This window comes from Trachurus trachurus, assembly GCF_905171665.1.
Source record: "Trachurus trachurus genome assembly, chromosome: 12".
NCBI lineage: Eukaryota > Metazoa > Chordata > Actinopteri > Carangiformes > Carangidae > Trachurus > Trachurus trachurus.
Window position 1 is genome coordinate 13,525,810 of NC_139908.1, and position 19,405 is coordinate 13,545,214.

The 19,405-nt window shown below is 42.2% G+C and overlaps 1 protein-coding gene across 4 annotated transcripts in view; it reads right to left on the minus strand.

Moving 5' to 3' along the window:
* Positions 1–4,289: 4,289 nt before the first annotated feature.
* The window catches only part of rgs3a (regulator of G protein signaling 3a), a 136,590-nt gene continuing 121,474 nt past the window's right edge, over positions 4,290–19,405 (minus strand). For 2 of the 4 annotated variants that reach the window (XM_083983405.1, XM_083983406.1), the window contains 4 exons: positions 9,033–9,134; positions 7,833–7,894; positions 6,562–6,728; positions 4,290–6,380 (listed from right to left, as the gene is read on the minus strand). In XM_083983405.1, the coding sequence (XP_083839531.1) occupies positions 6,180–6,380; positions 6,562–6,728; positions 7,833–7,894; positions 9,033–9,134 (532 nt within the window). In that variant the 3' untranslated portion in view covers positions 4,290–6,179. Of the gene's footprint in view, positions 6,381–6,561; positions 6,729–7,832; positions 7,895–9,032; positions 9,135–13,671; positions 13,853–14,046; positions 14,195–19,405 lie in introns of those variants that run through there. The other 2 variants (XM_083983407.1, XM_083983408.1) reach the window with 2 other exon arrangements.

Consider the following 19,405-nt stretch of genomic DNA (forward strand, 5'->3'; position numbering starts at 1 on the left):
GTGTGCTTAAAGGGGTTAACAAAGTTTTACAGTTTACAGAGTCAGGATACCTGTTCCCCCTGTTTCCAGGTTCCATGCTAAGCAAATTATCAGGTCTTTCCTCTGACATTTATGGGTTTCTCCCGTTAGGCAAATCAGAGCTCTACGGCAGCAGGCTACATGAATGGTCAGTGTGTCTCTGTCGGCGTGTCTAATGCAGAGGTCCACAGCTGCTTCCTGTTAATCCAGCTGTGCCCGCCCAAATGTCTTGAAGAATTTTTGGTCATGTTTCAAGAATGAGTGGGTTGAATGAGTCTTTTCCTCAGGTGTTCACACAAGGACCACAGAGGAAATAACTTTACAGGCTGCAACTTAAAAAAAAAAAAAAAAGTATTTTAAGACTGCAGTGCAGTGTTGATTTTTGTTTAATCATCAAATTGATTAATTAAATCAAACATTAATTTTTATTCTGATATACAGTGCAGAGATTGACAAACACTATGACTGTGTTTAGTTGCAGTTTATTTTATTATTTTCTTTGGTATAAGGCTCAAAATGTGGGTTTGCAGTGCTTTATGTGGGAGGATGGTCATCTACTGAGACTTCAGTACCAGTCGTGAGGAATGTGACTCATCATGTCTGTCGCTTCATCCCTCCCCCATATTAAAGATTGACCTTCACAAATTCAATATATAATTTGTCAACTTCAGAGTTGGTGTTGGGCCAATTTTACTACCTTTGGACAGAGCCAGACTGGAGGTTTCATGTTATTTTCAGTCTTTGTGCTAAGCTAAGTAGGCTTTAAATAATAGCAAATGTGTAATTCTTAAAGTCAAACTATTCTTCTAAAGCTAAAATATATGTAAAAACACCAGCAATACTTGTATAAAACTAATCTATCTCTATAAAGGCCATCTATATATAAAGCTGACCTGTTCTGAGTAGACCACTGGGATAAGACAGGCTATTAAATTCTGCTTCCTTCCATTCTCCTTCCTTCTGTCTGTTGCTGTTTTTGAAGTCCCTGTCTACCAGCAGCGATGACGACATCCACTCCAGCGACAGTGAAGGTGAGCTCAGCACAGTTTGGGCCCCTTGACACTTTCAACACTCCTTTAACATTCATGCCACACTGAGGGAAAATCTGAAAACAGACACCTGTTAGCTGACAGATGGTTGGCTACAGTTACGAGGGGCTCAAGAAAATAAACAGATCTTGAGCTCGTTATGACATCACCTTGAATAGCAGGTCAGAAAATCAAATGAGAGGAATATATAAGAAGAAGAAAAAAGATCAAAACTGACTGTTCACCTCTTTTATTTGCTGAATTGTATGTGGGTTGTAAATAAAAGACCATTCCATACAGTATGTAGAGCAGACACAAAACAAACACCAAACAGGATTGAGGGGTCCACTGAGTCAGCAAGAGCAGCAGGGGAGACGTGATATTTCTTTTGTAATCCTGCCAAGAGTTGAAAGGATAGGCTGATCTGAGAATTAAGGATTAATCAAGGCTTAAGCCCCTCGACTGCTGCACAAATAAGAGAATAATAATATGAGGGAGAAGAGGGGGAGCCCCACTGAATTCAGCATGACTGCATTTTATGGGTCTTCTGAGTTCATGGTGCTAGAATACGCGGAATACGCAGTTTAACAACTTGCTTTTGACATGGTCATTTACATGGTGTCATCTGATAGAGGCATAAAAAACTGGAATGTTTCATAACTATTAAAAGTATCAGTGTCTCTCGTCCAGGGGTAGGCTTAGGCTAAAGCAGGAATTCTCTAATGGCGCTACTTGTAATATTTGAAAAAAATCACCCATATCTTAAGTAAATGTTAAAATAATTTGCTGTATTAAAAACAGAGCTTGGAATGCTGTTATGCAATGTCCGCAGTAGTTATAAAAAATCTTCCGTGCAGCAACTGTTGACCTGTTTCCAAAACCAAAGGTCCTGATAGTTCAGGATAAAAAGTCTTTTCCTAGACGATTAAAAAAGTTCAATAAAAAATTGAGGCCTTTGTTATGATGGACACACACAGAAACTGTTCAGTATTTTTGGGAAATACACTTCAACTCACTTCAGATCTGCCAAGTTGGCCTGTAGCTACAGCCAATTGAAAGTTAGCTTAGCATTCCAAAAAAGACTTCAAATATGACGAACAACTAAGGCATCTAATGCTCACTAATTAGAAACATTTTGTCTTTACAGAAACACAAAAAGTAAACATAACAAATTATGTTTGAGAATCACTTCTTGGATAAACTGTGTTTGCCCTTTATCCTGTGTTTTGTGCTCCCCTAAGCTCATTGTCTCTCAGCTCTTGCTTCACAACAGACAGATATGTCTCTTCTCCTGCAGGGAAAGCTGTTATTCCTTAGAGTATTCTTCTTTAGAGAGGTTTTTTCTTTCTTTCTGTGTTGAACATGGTTTCTTGTGGGTCATGGTAATTGTTGCTTTTCAAGAGCTTTGGGCATTGTTGTTGACAGGCCAGGGCTAGCTGGTTAACATGCTAACATTATTCCTACTGCTAATGATAGATGAAGCAATGGGAAAACTTAAAAATATGTCCTTTTGGAGTCAGAGACACTGAGTGAAATGATCTTTCAATGCCAGAACTATGAAAACAAGATGGAAACAACCCTCCTGATTATTTTGAATATAATATTTTAAGTATAGTAATTATAGGAGAGCCATTGGATTGGCAAAGCAATAAATCAATAAAGATTATCCCTGTGGTTATTTTCCTATAGTCCAGCAGGCAAGACATGGATGTCTTGGCAGTGTTGACTAAAATTAAAAAAAGCTTTCTGTAAATAAAGATAATAGCACTCAGTCTCACGCTAGCTGTATCCTGGTGACAAATTTGTACTTGACAAGAATGTAAGATAAGAGACTGTCACAATGCAGGAAGCGTTCACAGCCATATTTGGAACGGCAGGAAACGAGGGAGAACGAGGCAGGAAATGCGAGCTGGCGCGTTTTGGGGCTCACGTGACAGCTGATTTTTGAAAACAATGACAGACTCTGTGATATGGTTTACACAGATGACAGAGAGGAAGGAAACTTGAACAAAAGGATTTGGTAAAGGAATCCAGCACAAGAGCGGAACCTCCATTGTGTGTGGTGTATAAGATGAGCATGGAGAAACACAAGCGAGGGCCCTGAGGACAAAAGCCGCAGTCAAACGGGGAGCGAGACGGAGAGGAAACAGGCCAAGAGAGGCGATAGAGTTGGATGACAACTCCTTTTTGTGTGAAGAAACTGTTTCTGTCAAAACAGATGGCAGCTGGTAAAGGAGATTAGGCGCTGTTACTACTGTCTCCAACACCACTTCAGACTGATCAACCCTCCCCCCTCAAACACAGACAAACACACACACACACACACACACACACACTACTCATAAACCTCCAACTGTTTCCTCTCATCCCATCCCAACAACTCGGCCAAAGCTGAACCCTGTCAAACCCACTTGCTCTTCTTTTCAGAAAACCAGACAGGTCAGGTCAGGTACGACTTCACTCTAACCCCAAATATGTCAGACAAGAAAACAGTTCACTCAAACAGTTTTCAGTTTGTTTGGGAGATAATAGTTGTTGTATTTGGATGTTTCTATATTAGGTTCTTTATCTTTACTATGACGAGTCAAAAATCTTTGTTTGGTTTCTTTTCAGTGTTGTCTCCATGTTGTCAAATCTCAGCAATTAACTCGGTGAGGCCAATGTTGTTATTAATAAAGCGAATGATGGTTGACACCATGGGGGGAAGACCTGTATTTCAAATAGGCAGCATTTCCTCAAAGTGGCTGGATTTCAATGATGAACAGTAACAATGGAAATGGTTCAAAATCTTGTTTCAGATTTCTTGCCCTGACACAGAAACTTGAGGAGGTCTTGTCGTCACCTTAAGGTCTAACCTGTGATCCCTCCCCGTAAAACCAAAACATGTTATTTGAGTAACAGACTTTCTCAGTCCCATGTGCTCCCAATGTTGAACCATTCTTTTAAGAGAAATGCTCCCATGCACCATCGTGAATGTTATGAAACACACATCCTAAAAAAAAGTCACAGACAACACTTCTTACTTCTTCAGTTGGTTGGTTTATTTATCATTAGCAATGACACCAAATGTACTCTACTGTTTTCACTTGCTATCATAGGAGATGCATTTTTTTTTTGAATTGTAAACAGTGAAAATGATAAAATGCATTTCAGAAAACTCCTTACAAGCAGTGTATGACCAGGGAAAAGAGCAGATTGTACCTGCTCTTGCTCACCTAATTTTTTTTTTAACAATACATGTCATCTTATAGTTTTGAGTCTCTCATATTTACATAGATACAGCTGGGTCCCACATTCATCACCAGCAGAGACCTATCAGTTTTTTTGTTTTTGTTTGTTTTTAATGTGTTATCACATAGTTTTCTTAAAGAATTATATTTACAACCATAACGTCCCCAGCTGCCTGCTGCCAGGGGTTAACACACAGTTAGAATCACTTGCTTAAAATTAATTAAACTACTTATGCTTCTTGAAAGTTTAAGTTGTAAGTCAACCTTATAGCTCTACGTTTTTTTTTCTTAACAAATAAAGTTAATACAGAGCTCAAGCCGTTCGTCTTCCCCATAAAAATTCAAAACAATCCAAATAAATGAACAAACCAAAAATAATAATAAAATAAAATAAAAAATAAAAATAAAAAAATATTGCACTTAAAGTTCAGGACAGTATTGGACCTGTTTGGTGGTTAAGAGGAAAGTGAGAGCTTTTAGCCGAGTGCTTTGGAGGAGGTGAGGGTGTCTGTAGAAGCATCCAGCGAGTTAATCTAAATAAATAGGCAGAAACCTTTGTACAACATGAAGCAGTTTTTTTCCTCAGACTATGAAAGGAGCAAACCTCTCGTGTATTGCTCAGTAGAACTAGGGAAGGGCAGGTAGGAACCCTAAAGCATAGAAAAACAGCCAGCATGTGTAGAAAAACAGAAACAGCTGAGAGGATAAACCAAGCTGGAACCTGTCAGAGCAATGTCCTGAGAACGCTTCCTCCATTAGTACAGAATGAGCTACAATGGTAAAGGAAATGGAGTTTGGCTGCACCAAACACTTTTTCTTTTGCTTCTCGAGTTTTCGTTCCTTGTTGTAAACAGTCTTTGGAGAGAGGAAGGAAGCAAGTCGTCGTTTTTCTTTTTTTATTCTCCATCTCTGGCTTGTGAATGTGATTTTGAATCTCTTTATGGACGGCGACTTGATCTTCTTTGTCTTTTAATGTGCAAGTGACACATCTGTGTTTCTTCACAGCTCCAGTCCGTCTTCTTCTTTATACATTTGTGTTTTTTTTTTGCCGGTCGCTGTCTCCGCCTTTGTCCCCGTTGAACGCTCACAGTATCTTTCCACAGCCGTGGGATGAACTGAATGAGTTGGAAGCTGTTTAGAGAAGCTTTGAGAGGATGTGGACTTCTAACAGAGATGTGTGTGAAACTCAGCCACAACACTAGCCTTCATTCAGACATCATCTTTGTCTTTTTCTCTTCTCTCCGTCACACAGTTTGGAGCTTGATTAAAGAAAATAAAAACAGAAGGAAAAGGGACGTTGTGTCGTACCAACAGCTTTTGAAGTGGCTTCACAGAGCATGTGGTGGAGGAAAGGAGGGGGGTTTTAAAGAGGGACTTTCAAAAGGAAAATAAAGGAAAAAAGTGACAAAACAGTACCGGACTGTCTTCATGTCTGCAGGGTGTTTTCAGTAACCCCTCCTTTTCTCCAGTACAACTGGACAAAAACTTAAAAACACAAACAAACGTCATTTTTTTCTTACAAGAGACTCACACACACAAAAAAAAGCAACAGTGATCAGACAAGCGTCCAGCTCCTGCTCCAGCCCTCCATGGTGGGCTTCTGTAAGTTTTAGTAACATCCATTCATGCATTCATCAGTCCATCCATTCATCCATCCACCTGGTAACTGTGTAAACTACATTCCTTTGCAGTGCCATAGCTTTGCCGCGTCCTCTCACACCATAAAAACAACAACAACAAAAAATCATAGTGGACAGGATGACAGACACAAAAAAAACAAAAAATTAAAAAAAAAGGCAAACAAAGAACCTCACATCCCACCCACCCACTGTACGTTTTTTCAAGTCATCATCATCATCATCTTTCTCTTCGCCTTCTTTCTATCATTTTCGTTATCGGTCTCTTATGATGAAGATGAAGTCGAGGTGGAGCTGGGCTTTTTTTGGTTGATTAAGTCCAAGTAGAGTTCTGAGCGGAGGAAGCGGGGATATGAGTCCTTCTCCATCAGCCCGTATATCCGCCTCTGCGCTAGGTCAAAGCAGGAGCGTGTCACATTCTGCAGGTTGTCCTTAGTGTGATCTCTGGTGTACGAATCCAGATTTACCTGCAGGGGGAAAGAATGGAGTCAGTGAGATGAGTGCATAGTTGCGTTTTTTTTTTTTTTTTTTTTTTTGAAGAAACACAAAATGGAAAATGCATGTTTTCCTTTTTCTAGCAGGAGGCTGATGATTTGATGTCATTTTTTCCAGTCTCCATGTGAGTTGTTTTCGCTCTCACTTACTCACCTCTTTACAAGACTGGATAGCGATGTATTCTGCAAAGATTTTCTTGGCTTTCGAGGCCATCTTGGACTGTGACTTGATCTTCTTGTATTCCTCACAGGCTAGCCAGAATTCCAGATTCTCCTCGCTGAACTCCGTGCGCAGGAAAGCTCTGAACGCTGCCAGACCATCTGAGACAGAGCAGAGGGGAGGAGGAGGAGGAGGAGGAGGAGGAGGAGGAGGAGAATAAACAAGGAGAGAGTTGACTAGAGTGCCATGGCAACCTCACAGCATAAACGATCCTTGGAGTTTCAGTGCCTAAAATAGCTGTGTGACGGCCTTTTTGAGTCATGTGGTTGGAATAAAGTGAGACATTAAAAACCCCTCTCAACACCGCGGTGTCTTTGTCGTCCTTTGAGTGACATCACACCTCTGACCCAATCCTTTCCTTTCTATTCAGCATGACATATACTATGCGTCTTCCTATACACATGCAGTGACTGAACAAGGGCACGACTGTTTCACTGTGTGTGTGTGTGTGTACGTGTGTTGGGGGGGGACTAATTGTGAAGCTCAGGGCTTTTTTAAGTTTCAGTTTAGTTAATGATTTGAGGAAGAAGGCATCCAGAAGAAAGAAAGGCAGGAAGCCGTGTCCACCCACTGCTCCTGTCTGCACCTTTCCGTTCCCATGATTCACCCACGCTGATAAGCAGCACCAATGCAACAGTCATGCCTTACCTCATTCTGGTAAGCAGCAGTGAGGTAAGACGTACCGTAGAGGAGAGGAAATTAGAAGAGGGAGAATAAAGAGGTCATCGAAGCCAGATGAGAAACAGATGGAGCGCTGGCTTTGTGTCGCCTTTGAAACTAAACTGTGGAAGATGAATTGTGGAAAACCAAAATAGCAACGCTCTCGCAGGTTGCCTGGTTTTTCTCCACCCCCCACCCCCTCCCTCCTTCTCTCTGTTTAACGCATGGGGTCTGTCCGCTGGGATTAGGGAAAACTTGCTGCAAGCTGCCCAGTACTGCGGCAGTGTGTGTATGTGTGTGTGTGAGTGTGTGTGTGTGTGTGTTCCACATAACAATGCATGCATATTTCCTGTGACTACCAGCCTCCCCCACCACCTTAAGCATGCATTGAATGTCTTGTATTCCGCCTCTATGTACTTCCATATTATCCTCAACCACATACCAAACATGCTTAAGACAACAACAGACGGCTGATTTACATATATGCAAAGTAGAGTGGTCTATACTTCAAAACAATGAATAATAAGGAATGTAAAGTAACTTACATTTGTGTCCCAGCAGCTTGTCGAGAGAGTCGCCCCATTTCAGTGCTTCCTCCGGGGTGGGCCTGCAGATGAAAGCAGAGCGATTCTTTAACAAGCCCATCTCAGCCAGGTTTCTCATTGTGTGACCCATCCGCAGAACTTTGTCTAATGCTGGGTGGATGAGTGGAAGCGTGGACGTGGGTAAATCCTCTGCGCTGCCTCCTTCCACTCTGTGTCTAGTCTGTGTCTACTGCTCTCTGCCTCACATTCAGTTCTGCCTCATAGATTGTCTCGGCGATGAGAGCCATGAGTCTTGTCTGCTCCACTCTGGTGGGGGTAGGCTTTTTATATTCCCACTGAAGGCGAGTTGGCAGGCGGGAGGGGAGGAGCTACGGCCGTCCAATGGGGAGGCGGTGTTAGGTTTAGCGACCTCCTCCCCCCACTGGCGTGTGTCTGCCCCCTGCTGCCTCTCATCCTCTCTGCCCCCTGCTATAAAGCATGCCTCTATCCAGGGTTAATCTCACACTCAGTGCTGTCCACATGTGAGCTGTTAATTGACACAGATTCTACTGACACAAACCAGCAAAAACTGCATTTCTCTTGTTGTCTGTCATGTGTTTGAAAAACAAGCAGATATGCACTAATCCTTGGCTTTCACATTTGGTTTTTGGGTTTTTTTTTCTTCATTGTTTTTATTGCAGTTTTTGTTTCCATTCAACAAAACATTGTCTACAGAAGGCTTTCACATTTGTAAATTACTAAAAGCAAAAGCTACCATTAGCTACCATTATGATATTAAACACATGATAACATACAATATTTATATTGGATGTAATTCTACAGATGATATTTATTGTGGTTTAATGATGTAAAATATCTACAAAGTATATATATTTTGCCCATCTTTTACATATTTGCTCCAACTGAAGTCTATTTCAATGACCAATTGTGATAAATTAAATTTATTATCTTCTGAAAATATTTTCTCTAGATAATAAAAAACAATTCAAATTATTTACTTTCCCTCCTTCTGATCTGCCGTCCTTCCTAACGCTTCCTTCCATTCATTGTATTAACACCACGCATGACAAGCACACTCCCATCTCTCCTACTGCCCACATGTCTGCCTTCCAACGCCAGGTCATCACCAGCTGTGGCGAGACCCGGAAAGCAGTCTCACACTCACCCACATGCACATGCTGCCAGGAAGTGGCCACTTACTTCACTGACTTCATAGATTTGTCTAACTTGCTGGCTGGGTTGCTTCCTGGGGATTCATTCCTCCTCCGCAGGAAAGCCAGCCGATTCTTCATGTCTTTGGCCCTGAGTGAGAGAAAGATAGAGGGGGAGACAGGAGGGGAGAGAGAAAGAGAGAGTCGGAAAGGGGAGAGGGATGGAGTGAAAGAAAGATTTATGGGTCCAGGAGAGGGAAAGTTGAGGCAGGAGATGGAGAAAAATGGAATCAGGGATGACAGGGATGATAAAGTAGATAGAGGAGGGAGACAAAAAAGAAGAGATGGGAAGAAAGTGTTGAGTGTCCAAGTCCAAAGTCCACAACAGAAACAATCCAAGGCAATGGCAATCACCAATACGCTCGTCAGCACTGTAAATCCAATCCATATGATAAGAAAACCCAGAAAATGCCAGAAAAGATGAAAACAGAAGTCGTGATGTGTACATTTTAGTCTTCAGCCAGGTGTGTTGGTGTGGTGGAAGAGAATTGCTCCAAAAGGCGGATATCAGGCTCCTTTCCCCTCGCTTTCGTGTCAGAGTCTCTTCCTGTCAATCTAATATCTCTAACAGTCTTTCCTGTAGATGTGTCCCTGGCAGGTTCCTCGGCAGGGACTGAGCGAATGTGGCAGAGAAGGAGGAGAGAGACTCAATGCTCACTCCTCTGTTTCATCACGCCATTCTCCATGTGCCTAGAGGGGTTGCTGAGAGGGAGCTGACCCAGGGCCGAGGCAACAGGGCACAGTGACCTCCTCTCCCCTCTGCTGCACCGCACCGGCAGCACTGTCCAACACCCTCCTAACCACCCACCTCACCCGTATCACACACACACACACTCACGGACCCTCTGCTGGCCACCTTAACTCGAAAACCAACTAACACACCAACCCCCCCCCCCCCCCTTCCCTGTGGGCTCTACCAGTATTCTGCGCTTTTCCGTATAATCCCATGGTACCTGTCCTGGCTCTTCCCGACCTGGAGCACGTGCTGCCTCATTGGGATGTGACCTCACTCAACACCCATTTCCTGAGTCCCTGCTTTTGATTTCCACTGTGGATTGGCTGGCCTGCTAATAATGCAGCGCGGTGGTGTGCGCTCGTTGGCCCTAATCACTGCAAGCTGTCCCACTGCCAGCCCGCGGCCCCCCAGGAGAGCATGTACACCCCAAATTAAGAAACGGAGCTCCCTGTAATAGACATGTATCATTCAAATGTGAACAACCGAGGAGGATTGGGAGGGAGAGGGGGGGGGGGGGGCAGGGGGAGGGTGGGCACTGTACATGAATACGCTCGGATGCGGATGAAAGAACGCCCAGGCAAACGTTCAAAAAAGCCCCCCCCCCCCTCTTGTATATGTGCCAGCTCATGCCCACTTCACTGGTGCTTTCATGCCAGTCGCAGGTGTTGGGAAACTCCCAGTCTGCACCAGTGTGTGTAATGTGTGTGTGTGTGTGTGTGTGTGTGTGTGTGTGTGTGAAAGGAAGAGGGAGAGAGGTAGTTACACGAAGCTTTCACCCCTTTCTGTTTATTTGTCAGTAAAATTTTGCAATAAGCACTGAGCCGATTTACATCAAACTTGGTGAACTGAAGTTTGAAATATGTAGTTCGACACTGGCCTTCTAGTTTATGCATGTACACACACAAACACACACAAACTCAGAGAGTGGCTTGCCGGACTGAACAGAGAGCACAGTCAGCTGTGGATGTGTGTTTTTCCAACGCCTGCAGCAGAGGAAAGGCCGAAACATGCCCATATGCATGAAATAACACGACTACATGAGCTCTTGGAAGCAGCGGCTGAATAGCTCCTTTAAAATCAGGATGAGTGTGACTCTGTAGAAAGATTGATTTGGGCGTGTCTGGGTTTGGGAAGCTGAGCTGAAGCAGATTACTTTAGTCAACTCAGAGAACCACACAAGACCTCTTGGGAAAGCATTTGCCACATTCAGGAGAGAGGAATTTTGAAATTGGCTCATCAAAAATGTGCATGATGATTAATGAAAAGATGATGGGATTTGATGTGACATCTAGGAAAAGCTATGTGAAAGCTTTTATCCTTCTATTAGGTAACAAAAGAAACTGAAGTTTTATGTAGAGACAAAAAAATTGAACTGAAGACAACTGAGAGCCAGAAAAAAAACAGACAATTTTCATAACCATCTACATAACATCACTGGTGGAGAGAAACAACTTCAGTTCCCTGTGTGAAACAGGCAGAAACCAGATGCTAAACAACTGCACAGAACTCAGGCCTCTCTTTCATGGAAACAACGGGGGGCTCTAACGCTGTATCCCCGTAAATAGCTCACACTTCTAAGCCTGAAGGACATTATTACCCAAATAAAAAACTCTCTTGCTGTTAAATAAACTCATAACACCCGAGCTGGATTTATTAGATTGGTCTATTTTTAGGTTGCACTCGAGGCAATTAGGTCCAGGGCTGTGCACGTGTTTGCTTAAAGAAAACCTCTGTCTTGCCAGCACATGTGAGGAGGAAAATAACTTATTTTAAAAAAAAAACTGTAGGAAAATATATAGCCGGCCTGACAAAGGACACTTTATTATTTGTGTCTGGTTTTAAACAAGCTGAACCCGCGTGGGAATGATGTGACAATGATGTCATAACAACAGGCACTGAAAGTACATGTATGTTTCTATCCTGCCACCATGTGGGTGTCGATGGATACTGCAAACACAAACAGCAGCACATCATTCTTGTAAGGGATTGTCTCACTATTTCACCCAGTTTCTCTCCACACTGGAAACTTGAGCTTCCATTATCACATGATTTATTTTTCCACTTCTTTTCAGAAATTTAAAACAAACCTCAGACAATATTCTGTTCTCTTAAGTCTGCATGTTAGGGTTGTATGTAACAGAGTGGGGAGTTTTTTTTCCTGTGTGGCAACTCAACCGATGCAGCCAAGACTGAAACAGCCTTTGTGATTTATTAGCTCAATGGGAGACAGCAGCAACTCCAATTTTGAAGGAGGGCCACACAATACTCCTCCCTCCATGTGGGCCAAGACACAGTGTCATGCGGAGGACTTCAGCCACGTCTGTCGCCTCCAGATGCAGACACTTTGCAAAATCAGCTACTTAACTACAACTAATCACCTAAACACAGGGAAAACACTATTAGAAACCCTAAACCCTTAACTCAGACTGAAAGCAGGAAGGAAACGGGACCATTACTTGCAAACACTCTTTATAACAACACAGCAACAAAAACTGTGTGTATTTCTGTACGTTTTCTTCAGTATCACTCTATTTTTTTTAAGAAACACCACTCTATAATGATTTCGCACTTGCACTTGAATTGGTATCTAACCAGTGTTCTTTGCACCTCTGCTCTGTCTGTGTTAATGGCTTTTCTCACATTGAGTTGCTCTCTATTTAAAGTTGCTACTTTTTTTTTTTACACAGTCTATGCTTTTCCCTAGTCACTGTATGTCTCTCTCTGTCTCAGCTGCTAACAGCTCCACCGGCGCTAATGCCATTAGCCATGTATCACACCCCGTTTGATTTACTACATACACTGACCCCGACTCTTGACTTAATCTGATAAGAGACTGACACATGCTCTTCAAAAGATTAGCAAATTAATGTGTATGCTCAGCTGTCACAAGAGCAAACTATATACAGCACATCCATGTTGGCGGCCGGCACATGGCATCCTGTGTGTGCACAGCTAAGTGTCTGTACAAGAGAAAGAGAGAGAGAGAGCTCTCTGTGCTTGAGTGAAGGTGGTCTTTAGCGCCGCAATTATCTGCAGGTTTCAGTACTCTTTATTCCCTCTTTGCTTGGCTCACATTAGACGCACTAATAGCACCCTGCTGGCTATTCCTGGTGTTCTGAAAAGTAGGCCGCACTCCCAGGGAAAGGCTCTGGGAGCACATGGGGGAGAGCAGCAGACAGACATACTGCAGATCACAATGTACCACCACAAGCACCAGCCAAATCCACTGCCCCATTTCATCCCACTTTGCGACTAGTGTTTACTACACGAGGCTTTTTCCTCTCCCACAATGGAGGAGGAAGAGGTGGAGGAGGAGGAGGAGGAGGAGGACGGGGGAGAGTTCTTACTCTGTTGAAGCCTGACCTGTGAAATCTGGGGTCCAGCGTTCAGGAATTGAAAAACAGACGGTGAGAGCAGCGGCGTTAAAGCATGTTTTCATTCGCTCTGCCACTTTCTATTTACAGAAGGCTGTGTGTGCCTCTGCAGTGAGTACAGGGCACTAAATACAAATAGCAGTGTGTGGAGCCTGTTTGTGAATCTGTGTGTGTGTGTGTGAGTATAATGGGTCAAGGGTTGTGTCAGTGTACCTCCAGCGCTTTAAATAACATTAACACTGTTTGGGCACACACAGTTGTGTTGACCGTGCTGTGCTTTCTCCTCAGACAAAACATTAAAGATATGCGACGTGTCTGTAAAACATGAGATGTCCTGTAACACAACAAGGAAGCGAGGATGGTGCCTTCTCTGCCAATCAGAGTCACTGTGCAATATTCCTAGAAGAACAGTGAAAAAGGGAATTGTCCTAAATTTTGTCCATAAATATAACACTATCACATTCATCGTCTCCCTCAATCAAGACCAAAAAAAGAGCTCTATTTCTGAGCCAACTCACCTTCCTAGCCACAAAAACCACATGAGCAATCCTATTCCTGAAATCCAGGCTGCGTATAATAAGAACAAGGGGCAGCCTCAAGTTAGAAGTTAAAGCTCCTTCTTCCAAAATAGTTTGAGCGCTTCACCCTCACGGGGGGATTCTTCTCTTCTCCCTCACTGCGACTGTCAAATGAGATCCACGTAGAGGTCAGAGAGCTTCCTGCCAGCTCCAAAGCAACTATTCCTGAGGGGACGCCAAGCACCCCCCCCCCCCCCCCCCACCACCCACGCTCTGGCACCCTCCCTTTTGATGTTTCCAAATCTTCATAATGAAAATTGAAGCACAGATCAAGCCACACACACATCCACACACATCCACTGCCTTGGCTCTTACCTTTCAAGGTACTTCTCTGAGAAATCAACCATAGTATGAAACATGGGTGCCGGCCTGTTCGCAGGTTCACTTGGTGTGTGTGGAGATTTGACAGCATGTAAGCGTGTGTCAGGACTGCCGGTGCTCGGGGCCCAAGGGTTTGTTTGACAATCACATTCCTCTAACCCCTGAGAGGCTGTGGTGAAGCTTTATATAGTCCTGAGGGGTCTGGGGAGGGCGGACCTTGGGCTCACCCAATCATCACGCAGTGTTACAGGAGGATAGATTCTTTCCACTGAGACATGGACAGTTTTTCTTTTCTTTTTTTTTTAAGTTTTATGGGGTAGTGAGTTGAGATGACATTTATCTTTTTAGTGACTTGACTACTGTAATGACCTGCGTATCTGTCGCTGTGTAACTGATGAGTGGTTGTAGAGCTCTGCTGAATCCGAAACCTAACACTTGTGTAGTTTCTCTGCACAATAAGCTAGATTTTATAGACGTTATTAAATTTGAGACACAAGTTCAGTTTGGAGTTGTTTCAATTTGTGAGAATGCACAAGGTAATTAATAAACCTTGAAAACTTTTTTTTTCTTTCTCCGAGTATATTTTGGGGCTTCTTTGCCTGTATTTGATAGTATAGTTGAGAGAGACCGAAAATAAGGAGGCAGAGAGAGGGGAATGACATGCAGTAAAGGTCTGCCTGATGCGGGACTCAAACCAGGGTTGACTCCAGCGAGAACTGGAGCCTCTGCATGTGGGGCGTCTGCTCAACCCACTGCGCCACACAGCACCCCGGAAACTTTTCAATATCATTAAAATATCAATTTCAGGGCTTCACTGAAACATTGTATGATTCATTTGACTGGGAGTGACAATGAGGCTACCAGTGGCTATTATCCAACGCCAACATGTGAGAACTGCAAAAACATTTTCTCCATCAAGTTCCCAATGCTGCTTGAGGTGGTTGTGCAACAAATAACATTATGGACACTGAGCAGACTAAAGTAGTCCCCTCCATTACATCAAACAAAGCCAAATCCACTGCAAACTGTGACCTATTAAGTAATGAGACCAGATAGAGTAACATGATGGTTCCCTGATGTTAGACTAGCTCTATAAATACTATACAGTATATATGCAGCCTACAATTGCTCTATATAACAAAGTAAATGGAAGAATGTAAACACAGTTAGTGAGGGGAACTCTGTTTACAGACTATTACTGCAGACTATAAAGCTTTTTGTGGCTCTAGAGGAAGCTTTGCAAGGTCTGATAAACTGCCTCAAGTAGTAGTTACTTAATTGAGTGGACTGGAAACGACATGCTTTGGTGGGTAGTCAGGTCAACAGACCTGTTTCCGTCAGGTTACTTAACCAGTGCAATGCAGGTGCTGAGTTTTGCCTAGAAGAACAAATGTGTGTTCAGTGTTAGAGGAACACAATGCTATATCAGTGAAAAAAGGTTTTACAGCACTTTATTGCCTGATCATGTACAATAATTGCATTTAGCACTGTGGTGGTGCTAACAACAGCTGAAATCAGTTGGTCGACTGCAAATCAAAACCAACACCACAGGTATCCACAGCAGGAAGTCTCAGTAGGAGATGGCAATATTCCAGTGTCAGTCCAGTTAATTTTAATTTAGCATTTCTAGATTACTGTGCCTCTTCATAGATAGAACAGCCTGAAGTGGTTCACATAATCTCAACACTGATTCCACAACAAGGCCAGTGCACATCATGTCTAACCAGACAAATGACATTCACCTTGGCCGGCTTTCACAGCACTAAACAGGGCACTAGATGCACCTTGGCAGCAGAGTGATATCCATTATTTGCCTGGGAACAGCTACCAGAGATGGCACACAATCAGTATTATGTTAAAAAATAAAGAAGAAAAAATATAAATACTTTCCATCAAATATTGACAAGAATATGCACATACAGGATGTTAAACACAAACATGCAGATAGGAGGTCAAGCAGAGGAACATCAGATGGTAATGTCTGATGTATTTGTAATAAACACTTTGCATTTAACACTTTACTCTGCTCTTGTCTGCCCCCTCCATCTGCCTTTGTTTCCTGTAGTTCAGTTCTAATCTCTGTGGTGTTAAATTAAAGTTTGCTTCTGAGTGTCATCATCTTCATAAACTCTCCTTAATCTGTCAAAGAGCTCACATTTGTGCACATTTAACTCGGATTAGTTTGGAAAACCACAAAATACGTTTATTGCTTTATTGCTGCCTGTTGTAAACTTCTGGATGGTGGGGGAGGTGGGGGGAGTCATAGAACACCTGGACTGAGTAAAAACAAAAGGTGATAATGGGAGGGAGGGAGAGAGGCAGAGATAATGTGAACAATCCCAGGAAAAACAGCTGTGCTGGACCCAGACAGAAGGGACACAGGCAGCTAAATGTCCAAAATGGAGATGAGGAAAAAGAGAGAGGGACGTCCTGGCAGTGAGAAAATGTATAAAAAAAAAAAAAAAGGTACAGAGTGTGCAGAAAAAGAGGTAAAGGAAGAGAGAAAGAATGCTTAAGAAGCCAAGACTGCCTGTTGTTGTAAATGATGCATGGAGTGAAGGCGATACAATGAATTTACTGTGCTGTGGCCAAGTGCTTTGTAGCAGTGGAGAGAGGAGGCTTCAAAGAGGACAGATGTAATGTTCTTTTTCATGCCAGTGCCACTTCACCTCTTTGTGCAAAAATGCTATTTATTTTCTCCAACCACAATGGCTGTTGATGCTGCGTATAGAGATTTGTTTAACTCAATGGTGATTATGTTGATTAAGGCAAAGAAGACGAGTGTTTATACTGATACTAATTGCCAGACTGAGACCACTCCAAGAGAAAAAGTGTGAGACAAAAACACAGAGCAATCGATCAGATTCACAAACAAGAGCAAATGAATGTGTCTACCACAAGAAACAACCTCCCTCCATCAAATGATTTCACATTCACTTCTCTCTAAAGGCCACAAACCTAAAGAAAACACACACACACACAGGACAGTACAGAAAATCTAATCTAAAATCACATGACCAAAGGTCGGGGTTCTGTCTTTAACTATAAATGGCTCCATCTGCCATGTTTCTGCCATACAGATGTTCATCTACTTGCTCCATTTGCTCTCTCTCCCTCTATACAGTAGGTTATAGATCAGTCTACCAACATCTGGGGGAAATAATTTAATTTCCTTCATACTTAGAGATATAGGAAAGGCTGAGATTTCAATCTATAGCAGCAAGCAACATATTGCATTTGTATTCCCTTGAGTTAGGCAGATATTGTGTTGAGAGTGTGTTCATTGTGTGATTTAATATGATGGAGTAGATTATTGACCTTGGTATAGTTTTGCAGAGAGACATAGTAGGAAAGAAATGACAGAAAAATATTGGACAATAAGTGACAACAGGCTCATAATGTTGAAAACTGAATGGAAAGAAAGATTAAAAGTACAGAAGCCGAGTGTGTAAACATGTAGAGTTTCCACCACGCTCAGAGAGGTTAGAGGGTGAGCTCTTTTATATTGACTAATGATGACAGAGGAGGGCTGCATCAACAACAGGAAGTCATTTTATCTACAGAAGACAAACTGTTCTCTTCCATGCAGCCTTCATCAGTGTCACAACCACTCAGTGCAGATGTCTCTTATACAGCAAAAAAAAACAAAAAAAAAAACACACATGAACCTTTTTAAGGTAATTGGCAATGCACCTGGCAAGGCTATTACATGTTTACTTAGCTATACCAATCACCAACCAGCACGGGAACAAAGTAGACACAGTTCTACCATAACAAAATGTCTACACGTTCTACCAGACTCACCAAGTCATGAAATAAGACCTGGCAATGATTCAAGCATCCACACTGAGATATAAAGAAGAGAAGAACTTGAACCTCATCCAAAAACCAATACATTTTTAGATCTAGCTTCTGTGTCTTATCTCACATCTCCTTGACAGAAAAGTGTCTGAGAAGTAGAAGCAAGTCTGTGAGTGCATGTTTGTCTACCTATTACTAGGAAACAAACTGCTATTTGCTGACCATGACCTCTGTCAACAAATACTGTGGAGCTGTCAAACACACATTACACAGTCAATCATCAAATTTGAATCTGTGTTTTAAGTGTTTGTTTGAATAGAGTGTAATATAAGGATTCCTTCTTCATGAGAATTAACGAATTGACTCCTGTTTGATGTTGTTGTAATTAAGTGTTCACAACATAATTTATTGCAATTCCTTGTTCAAAAAGTGATCATAAATTAATTACTGATTTGGAAATATGTCTTTCATTTCTGCTAATTGACAAAAAAAAGCACACATACTAGAGTTAAAAGCTAAAAGTTAAAGACAGAAAACATGTCTTATCCCTTAAAAATCCTGTAGGCTAGTCCTTGATGTGTCTGTTTCATCAAAGCAAATAAAAACAAGAATAGAGCTGAAGCTGTTTGTAAAAAGGCAACATACTCAAGACCGGTAAAAAAAAAAAAAAAAACTGTGGAATCTTAATCACTTAATCTGCTGGTTAACTAAACAACCTTAAACACAGCTTGTAGAAGAATGGGCAGCCATCAGGCCAGAGGACGGTCACTGTGAGCGGTTTTATTGTCCTGAAGGTGTGAAATGTGCTTTCATCCTGATGAACAGGAGCGTGAATAAAGGTCACTCGACAGCTGATGAATTACTCAGGCGTAGACACACACATCTGACACAAACAAACACAACCAAACAAACGCTTCCAACAGCACACCTTGCTTCTCACACCACTGAATGAGAATGTGAGAGAGAGACCCATATGGTACCACACTCCTGGGCTTTGCACAAATCATTTACCACTTCATTATGTAGATTATGATCAGCGTTAAATGATTAGCCCACTTTTAGCATAAAACAGACTTCTGCGTTTGCCGGTCTGTGAATGTGAAGCTGTTGCACGGACCATTACAAATGACCAAAATAGTTGCATGTCAAAATGTTTGCAAAGGAGTAACAAGCCTATTTTTGAAACCAATTTTCAATCCTTCTAAATTAGTCTAAATAAAACAAAAGGAGAGGTTATATATTTAGCCATACTACTGTGGACATGTCTTAACATCTTCCATCTGCTAATCCATTCACACCCAGCTCACACATTGTCAGAGTAGGTCCTAATATCTCAGTTAACCCCCCAGTGGGCTGCTATAAAACACGTATTTATCATTCACTACTAGATTAAACACAAGTATCGTCATCCTCTAAAAGCAATGGATGTTAAAGCAAAGGGTGTGTAAACTGTACAAATAAAATAACATTGAATTAGATGAAAACAGAAGGCTGACGACTGAACAGTGAACACATAGGTGATAGATGCTATTGTAGGTCAATCAGTGTATTG